Source organism: Monodelphis domestica, chromosome 3 (assembly GCF_027887165.1).
Source record: "Monodelphis domestica isolate mMonDom1 chromosome 3, mMonDom1.pri, whole genome shotgun sequence".
NCBI classification, from domain to species: domain Eukaryota; kingdom Metazoa; phylum Chordata; class Mammalia; order Didelphimorphia; family Didelphidae; genus Monodelphis; species Monodelphis domestica.
Genome location: NC_077229.1, coordinates 110,800,203 through 110,809,608, shown reverse-complemented (window position 1 = coordinate 110,809,608; position 9,406 = coordinate 110,800,203). Strand labels below are relative to the sequence as shown.

Sequence of the window (9,406 nt, the reverse complement as noted above, 5' to 3'; positions counted from 1 at the left end):
TATTTGTGATCATTCCTTACATATCTTTGTATATGAGACAAATGTGATATTTTAACAATGAAAGAAAAAGCAACTGTTTTTTAAAAAAAAGAAACCTGTGCTACAGAGGGAACATTTTGAAAATGAATGTTTAGAAATATTTCTATTGTTGTGATTTTGTTGCCCCAAATGATGTTACCTACAATGTATGCTTATCTGTACACTGTAAACTTGGAAATGGAATTTTCTAGTTTGTTTTTCTTCCAAATGAATATTTTCAGTGAGTTCTGAAACATTTGTTAAAAATACAAAAATGCAGGGGGCAGCTGGGTAGTAGCTCAGTGGATTGAGAGCCAGGCCTAGAGATGGGAGGTCCTGGATTCAAATCTGACCTCAGACACTTCCCAGCTGTGTGACCCTGGGCAAGTCACTTGATCTTCATTGCCTAGCTCTTACCACTCTTCTGCTTTGGAAACAATACACAGTAGTGATTCCAAAATGGAAGGTAAGGGTTTAAAAAAATACATATAAAAATGCAGCACTTTCCAATTAGTTTGCAAGAATAAGCGATGGGCATCAGAGAAGATGAAAATTTGAAGGGCAAATTTCAACAACAATCTTTTGTGCAAATGATGAAATAAATTGAAAAATGAGTGTCATGATTTAGTAAGTGAAGCTAGCCACACACTTTTATCTGTTCAGATTTAAGTATCTATGTGAAGTATCTTTTTCAGGCATGACAGTAATTAAAATCAAGTATTAAAAATAAACTGGACTTAAAAATCATGTATATGCATATAATTTATAGATATCATTATTCATACATATATTTGGGGTACGTGCTCTTGAATAAGGTGCAAGAACAGAGATGCACAATGGAAAAAAGTTTGTAGACCGCCATCTTCAAAACTCAGCTTGGGTGATCCTTTCTCCATAAACTGTTTCCAGAACCTCCCACAGTTTTTACTTTGCCTCTCCTACTGTCACTTTTTAATGGTCTACATTTTTACATGTCTTATTTCCCTTTCCTTCTCCCAGTAGAATATAAACTCCTTGGGGTCAGGGACTGTTTCATTTTGTTGTTTCTGAATCTCCAGCACTTAACAATGGATCTTGTCCAGAGTAGGTGTTTGAAAAGTATTTGGTTGAGCAAGTAAGTAACTGAGTTGGGATTGGGGGAGGGCAGTGGAAGAAAGGGAGGATGAGAGAAGTCATCTCCCAAGCCCAAAACTAAACTTGAGCATATGGTGGGCAAGTTGGTACACTAGGGAACTCCAGCTCAAAAAGACCCATGTTCTTTGCCATGAAGCAATGGAATCAAGAGTTTGGTGGAAGGGACTCTTCTGTACCTGCCTAGAAAGAGGCCCTCGACTCTAATTTGTAGGAGAACCACAAGCCACCAAAAATGACTTCATGGATGGACATCTCTATGCTCAGCTTAAGTATGGCAATTCCCAGCCCCTTGTAAGAGAATTTCAAAGTATGTCCATGTCCATGAAGAGAAAACAGGACAGAGCTGACCCAATGTGACCTGGTTTGTCTTCCAGGACACCTTGTTTACTTTATCCAGCAAGATATACCTACCCTGTCCTTCTTAGGAGGGAAAGGAGCATTGGGAAGAGTAAGGGAACAGAAAGGGGGACAAGGAAGAGGTCAGAAGCTCCTTTGAACCTAGTTTTTTCTTTTAAATCAAAAAGAAAAAAGAAGCAATCAAACAAAAAAAAAAACCAATTTGGGAGATGAGGAAGGTGCCTGAAAGTAATCGGAGATATCCGACCTGGAGGAATTGGGAGACGGTGTGGAATGGGTAAAGCATGAGGTCAGTGCACTGTTTTAGATGCTTCCTCCAGGAAGATGGAGTGCCTTTTGGCGAAGTCCCTGATGGCCTGTTCCGGGTCTTTCTTGAGTTCTTCAAAAGCTCAAAGAGAGGAAAACCCAGTGAGAGTTTCCCCTGCCCTTGTCTCTACCCAGGGACCACCCAGGCCCTTCCTATAACCCTGGGCTTTGGATCTGTGGTCTATTAGCTCCCAAAGGGTTGGGATGGGATGCAGTTGGCATTTAAAGAGAGTCCTTAACCCCTTCTCCCCACCAAAGTCCAAGCCATATATACATACACACACACATCTCCCTCCCCAGCCCCTATTTTAGAAAGCTAGGGAGTAGACTAGCCTTAGGGTCATTGATAGGCTGAAACAGGCTGAGGAAAGGAGAGGGGAATTATTTTAATGATGGGGAAAAGGCCTTAATTCAATCACAAAATGTTAGAGCTGGAAGAGGTCTCTGATGTAACTCATATGCCTATAGAGCTTTAGGATCTGACACCATTCTCCCCCCCCCCCCCCCCCCATAAACCAAGAGGCTAGCCACTAGCCAGTAAAAGTGTTATTTCCCCCATTTTACAGATTAGGCACCAGGCACTTACTTCACAAGTATTAACTGAACGGAATTATACAGATAGAGCTCAGGTTTCTATGGCGTTTTAAAGGTTTACAGTACCGCCTTCACCACAAACAATCTCAGGTCAATGCACAATTTCTCCAGTTTTATGGTTGAGAAACTTGAGACTTGTAAAGGCAAATTGTTTAACCAACAGTCACTCTCAGCTGAGTAAGTGTTGGAGCTAAGATTTGAACCGAGGTGTCTCAACTCCAAATCCAGAACAGTAAGAACTAGAAGGGACTTAGAACATATAGAGTCAGAACACAGAACACTTGAGCCCCGGGGGCCTTGGAACATATTGTTAGGCTACAGAACAGCAGAGATAGAAGAGATCTTGGACCTTGGGAAGTTAGAACACAGAATGTTTGAGCTGGCAGGGACCTTAGAACACCAGAGATAGAAGAAGTCTTAGAATTTAGCATGTCCGAACGTAGAACAGTAGAGATGACAGAGACCTCAGAACTTCGAACGTAGAATGCTCAAGCTGGTAGAAACTTTAGAACATAAGATGTTAGGACATAGAACACTAGAGATGGAAAGGACCTTAGAACTTAGGAAGTTAGAACATAGTATGTTCAAGCTGGCAGGAACTTTATAGCACAGAATGTAGGACTTTAATACACTAGAGATGGAAGAAGCCTTAGAACTTAGAAGAAGCCTTAGAAGAAGGAACAGTAGAGATAAAAGAGACCTTAGAACTTGGAAAGTATCTACCAGAATACCAACCCTGGTGAAGAAGGTAGGGCTCAGATATTCATCTGTTTAATTAGATGAGTAAACAAAAACTTCAGGACAGGCAAGGTGACTTGTCCAATGTTGCACAGCAAATTAATAGCAAAGCCAGGTAAAAAAATTCCAGCTTTTTCTCATTCCCAGAGGAATAGGCCCTGGCAGGAGAGTAAGAACAAGGTGGTAGGGAGGAGAAAATGGTCTCCATGAATGGCCTTGAGATCCTTTGTATGAATTAAACAAACAAACAAAAAAAGCTTCCTTCTTAGAATCAATACTGTATATTGGGTCCAAGGCAGAAAAGTGGTAAGGACTAGTCAATGGAGATTAAGTGACTTGTCCAGGGTCACACAGCTAGGTGGTGTGTCTGAGGCCAGAATTGACCCCAAGTCTCCAGGCCTGGCTCTCAAGCCACTGAACCACACCTACCACCCCCTGAAAATCTTTTTCTTAGGACTAATAATTTTGGTCCTGCCTACTACCTCTGCTACCTTCTTCCCATCTGCCTTGGATTGGGTATAGCTTTTCCTACCTTTTTGTCTTTTGCTCCTGAGGTCCTTTCCTGAGAGTTCAAGTGTGTGATGAAGTAAAACCTGAGAGCCAGTGTGGAATCAGGAGTCTAATGCTGGCCCTGTTTCCTTTTCTGGGTCTCAGTTTTCTTCTTTGTAAAATGAGAGAGGTGACCACTAGGTGACCATTAAAACCTTTCCAGCTCTGACATTCTATGTTCCACAATTTTAGATCCCCAGGGCCATTGGAAGCCCAGCTGCTAAAGGAGGGAAGCTGAAAGAGGGGCATGGAATGGACTGGCCATTGAGTGGAATCAGGAAAGGAACCCAGTTGATCCCAATTGGAGGCTTACTGGAATAGAACAAGGCCATGTCGGCTTCATTTGCTTTCTGGAAGATAGCCTTAGGGTAATAACAGATGGTGTAGCCTGAATGGATAAACAAACAAAAGGGTTTGTCAAAGACCTCATTTAAACCCTGAAGGGAATAATGATAGTGGATGTGAGGGAGAGCCTTCCACCATCTTTGGGACTCTAGGAATTCCTCTCTGTCTCTCCTCAGGGTAGGGGTAAAATCAGCATATATAGATGAGACTGGGATGGGTGATGATCAGGATTGCAGGGAGGAGAGGGCTTGTAGCAGAATCTAGATTGGGAATTTGGTTAGGGATGACTTGGATGGTTGGGTGCTTAATAGGTCGAGGTAAGACCTTAACTTTCTATTTCATCCATAGCCAAAGTCAATACTGTTACAAGAAAGGGAGAGAAAAGAGGAGAGGAGTAAAGGAAAGGACAAGAGAGGAACAGAGAAGAGAGAAGAGACACACACAAAAGAAGAGATAGGAGAGGAGAGAGGAAGAAAAGAGAAGACAAAGAAAGGAGTCAGAAGAAGAGGAAAGGAGAAGAGAGGAGAGAAGTCAAGAGAGTTGGGAGAGAACAGTTGAAAGAGAGGAGAGGAGTAAGGGAAAGAGGAGTAAAGCAGTAAAAAGGAGACAAATAAGAGGAAAACTGAAAGGAGGAGAGAGTAGAAAAGGGGAGAGAAGTTAGCAGAGAGAGATAAGAAGAGAGAAAGAGAGAGAGACAGAGAAGGTGGTCACAGATAGAAGAGAGAAGGAAAGAGAGAGAAATAGAAGGGGGGAAATAGGAGAAAAGAACTAGAGATGGAGGGATACTCTAGAAGATAAAGGAGAGAGAAGTGGCCAGTAGTGAGACAGAGCAGAAGAGGGAAAGGTAGAAGGGAGGAGAGGACCCTCAGTGTATTTCAGCTACCCCCCTTTTACCTATAAACAAGGCAGCTGAAGTCTTGAGGTTTCGAAGGTGGCTGTGGAGATATTTAAGAGCCTGCGTGAGATAGATCTGAAATTCTCCGTTACTGTTCTCCATCTGTGTCAAAAAGAAAACGTTTGGAGGCCTTAACTTTATAGGCCTGGCTGCCCTTTCCCCAAGGTTTATGGGTCTTATGTCCCAGGGCCACTGTATGCCCTTTGTCCTGTAGGTCCCTTCTTAGGGGGAAGAAGGATCAACTAACTATGACCAGAGCCTCTGGATCCTTAGCCTTTATCCCGACTTTTCCAGGTTAGAGTTTCCTGCACATTTTCTCAGTCGTTTATATTAATATAGCTCTCATTTCTTTGTTTTAAAAGCTTACATATCACTTTCCTTATAATCACCCTGTGATAGTGAGTATTATTAACTCCATTTTATAGATGTGTAAACTGAGGCTCATGGTCACACAAATAGGAAGTATCAGAGGTGAGTCTCATAATAGGTCTTCTGAAATCTTTTCCACTGATTTATTCAGATATTAGACATTCAATGAGGACCTATGGCATTCCCAATCCTGTGCCCTTAGGCTCTTTGGGAGGGAAAGAGGAAGGATGACCTCTTTTTGCCCTCAAGTTGCTTAGAATGGGCACAAACACTGTAATATAAGGTAGACAGGGTCAGGAACCTCTTTCTCAGTGTCTCCTCTTTGTGTGTGTGTGTGTGTGTGTCTCTCTCTCCATCTCTCTTCTCCCTCTCCTCTCCTCTCCTCCCCTCTCTTCCCCTCTTCTCTCTCTCTCTCTCTCTCTCTCTCTCTCTCTCTCTCTCTCTCTCTCTCTCTCTCTCTCACTCACTTTTGAGTTTTAATTCACTATTCCTAAGGCCTGGGGTATAGAGGAGGGTATGTTCCCTGTTTAAGACAATGTACTTCAGTATTTGCTATATCTTCTCAGTAATAAAAATATTACTTTGTAAAGTTGAATTGGTGTTCATTGGTAGTATAAGGGGCAGCATAGTGGATAGAGAGCTTAGCAGGAGATGGGAAGTCCTCGGTTCAAATCTAACCTCAGATACTTCTTAGCTGTTGGACCCTGGGCAAGTCACTTGACCCACTCCTCCATGACACATTTCTGGAAGCAGATATACACAGCCTCTAACTGAATATAAGGCAGACTTTAAGGACCAAACCTAATTGGCTCATTCTCCCATTAAAAATACCCCCTATCGATATTCTGCTGGGAACCGATACTTAGTATTGATTCTAAAAAAGATGAGGGTTTAAAAATTGGTAAGAAATAAATTGGTGTTCAATACTAAGAGCTAATGAATAGAACAACCTCCCTCCCTCTTTAGGGTTGCCCATAAAACCCTGCAGGGTGAGGCAGCCAGTGGTGTTCTAGGGATTCAACCTGCTAGTCTGAGTGTCATTTGGAAGAGTGATATTCCCAAGGGACCCTTTCTGAAGTCATTCCCCAGTTGATAGAGCTTGGCTTTTCTTCTAGTTCTTTTCTGCCATAATTAGTGCTGAACGTGTTGGTATGTATTAGATCTCAGTTTCTGTCTTTGACTTCTGAGGAGCCACTGGTTCAAATGAGTTGGACTGTTTAGTAACTTGTCTTGTATGTTAACTTGTTTGTTAACCAAAATGTTAACTCTACAGACACTTCATTGATTGTTCCAACTTGGAATAATTTATTTTTGTCTCCATTTTCCAGTTGTGAATTGTTTTAATTTGCATTTCTTTTACTATTACTGATGTGGAGAGTATTTTCATAAGGCTATTTAGAATTTCTAATTCTTCTTTTGAAAACTGTTTCTATTTTTTTTATCACTAATCTACTGGAGAATGTCTTCTCTTGGTATTATGTAAGGGAATAAAGTCTCTATATCTTGGGTATCATGTGACTTTTGTTGCTGATATTTGATACAAACATTTTTCCAACTCTACTACTTTACTTCTAATTCTATCTTCATTAATTCTTTTAATTTTATGTTGTTGAAAGTATCTATGATCACTTTTTTCTTTCTCACCCCTTCTTAAAAAAAGAATTTCCCCCTTAGATACTCTCATATTTTTTTAATGATGTGATTTAAAAAACCCAAGTTCACAATCTACCTTCAACTTATTGTGGTATATGTTATGTCAGTGGTGTCAAACTCAGAAGTAAAGACCACTAAACTTTCCATAAGGATCCCTGTGGGCTATATGTTGACTTAATTTAAAAACATAATGTCTAAATGTTCGATATATTGCTTTTTATTTTGTTAAATATTTCTCAGTATATTTTAATTGATTTGGTAGCACTTGGGAATATTGGTGTGTTGTGGGTTGCATGTTTTACATTTCTTGTATAAGATATTGGTCTAAGGAGTCATTACTCAAGTAATTCATGTCCCCCTTTTTTATCAAATGCTCCCCATACTAGTCTATTCCAGTTATTTCTCTCTCTCTCCCTCTGTCTCTGTCTCTTCCTCTCTTTCTCTCTTTCTGTTTCTCTGTCTCTGTCTCTTCTCTGTCTCTCTATCACATTGATAACATATTGCCTTATAATGTAGTTTGGATATATATATATATATATATATATATATAATGTAGTATAACTGTTACTAATACTTTTAAAAATCATTACATCCCTCCAAATGAATTTTATTATTGTTTTGTCTAGCTCTATAACACATCTTTTTGGTAATCTGGTATGTATAGTACTAATTCTGCAAATTTAGGAAATATCATTTTTATTACCTTGGCAAGGTCCATCCATGAACAGTGACTATTAAATTGCTTGTATCTTCCTTTATTTTTATGAAATGTTTTGGAATTGTATTTATGTAAACTTGCATGCCTCTTAGGAAGTTAATTCCCAGGCATTAATTTTATGATAAAAAAAGCCCTTCTTTCTTGCCTTTGTTAGCATTACATAATAGAAATGTTGATGACTTTTTGGATTTATTTTGTATCCTACATTTTTAAAAAAGGTATGTCATCTTATTTGTTTCTGCATTGATTCTTTGGTGTTTTATCATGTCATTTGAAAATAATGATTTTGACTTCTTTCATGATGTCTATAACTTGGTTTTTGTTTTCTTGCTTGAGCTGAGATTTATAAAAAAACTATATCAAATAATAGTTGAGGCAAGGGTCATTTTAGCTTTCCTTTTATTTATCATGACAGAGATTCTAACATTTTATCATTGCAAATAATGATAACACTTGGCTTTAGATGTATGCTTTTGTTAATACAATATTAAAAGAAAAGTCCTTTTATGCATTAAAGCATTAGTTTTTTAGGATTTTTGACATGAATGGGTTCTATATTTTATCACATCCTTTTCTACATCTATTAAAAACATTTTTTTGTTATTTATATGCTTAATTATATGAATTATTTTCCAAATATTGACTCCTTTGAAATCCTGTTAGGAATTCAACTTAATCACAGTGAATTCTTTTCTGGATACATTGTTATGGTTTTCTTATTCCTCAATTATTTTTGCACCAATGTTAGCAAAATTGTAAGGTTCTTTTTCTCTGGTTTGTTTCTTGTTTAGGTATCGAAACTTTTGTCTTATAAAAGAAAAATTTGTCTACATTTTTATAACATTTTTTTCTAGTATAAGTAAATTGTTCTTTATATATATATGAGAATTTAGGGTTCACTTATAAATCCATTTGGCCTGGTCCACGATTTGTGTGTGAGGTGAAGGCAGTGGGAGAAAACTCATTCACATTTTGCTTGACTTCCCTAACCCCCTTATACCCCCCCTCCCCCTAACTTGGGCTTTTTATTTCTCGTTTTGTTAGTTTCAGTTATTTGACATTTTTTTTTTTGCAGATAATCATCCACTTCTTTAGAGTTCTCAGGGATTTTTTTGTCATATCATTGTATAGTAGTTTCTGTTCCATTTCTGTTCTTGTGAAATTGCCATGTTCAGTTTTTATTTTGATAATTTTATGCTTCTTTTTCTTTTTCTTGATAAAGAAAGGAAGCAAGTATTTATTATATCTGTCTATTATGTGCTAGGTAATGTGCTTAGTGTTATACAAATATTATCTCATTTGATCCTCACAACAACTCTGAGAGCTAGGTACTTATCAGGACTGTCATTATACAATTAAGGTTTGATGAAGCCAAAGAAGAGATGACTTGCCTGTGTGTGTCAGAGACCAGATTCAAACTCTAGCCTTCCAGACTACAGGCCCATCCATTGTCCCTTTTAACTTTCCCGAAAGCAAATGTAATGGTTTGTCCATATTTTATTGACTTAAAAAAGATCTCATATCTTATATATATATATATATATATATATAAATATATATATTCAAGTTTCTATATTTTTCTCCTAATTTTGAGAATTTTTACTTTTGTACTATTTTAGAATTTTTTTTGCTTGCTTTCTTGTCTTTTTAATTGCAGTCATAGTTTGTTTATCCTCTGCTTTTCTCTCATTAAAATGGGTGTAAGACATATATTTAGGAATTGGTTAAAT

The 9,406-nt window shown here is 38.3% G+C and overlaps 1 protein-coding gene across 7 annotated transcripts in view; it reads right to left on the bottom strand.

Moving 5' to 3' along the window:
- Nucleotides 1-1,640: 1,640 nt before the first annotated feature.
- LOC100032777 (maestro heat-like repeat family member 5) overlaps nucleotides 1,641-9,406 on the bottom strand; it is a 121,710-nt gene continuing 113,944 nt past the window's right edge. For all 7 annotated transcript variants that reach the window (XM_056822991.1, XM_056822986.1, XM_056822993.1 and 4 more), the window contains 3 exons: nucleotides 4,936-5,038; nucleotides 4,010-4,084; nucleotides 1,641-1,897 (listed from right to left, as the gene is read on the bottom strand). In XM_056822991.1, the coding sequence (XP_056678969.1) occupies nucleotides 1,800-1,897; nucleotides 4,010-4,084; nucleotides 4,936-5,038 (276 nt within the window). In that variant the 3' untranslated portion in view covers nucleotides 1,641-1,799. The remainder of the gene's footprint in view (nucleotides 1,898-4,009; nucleotides 4,085-4,935; nucleotides 5,039-9,406) is intronic.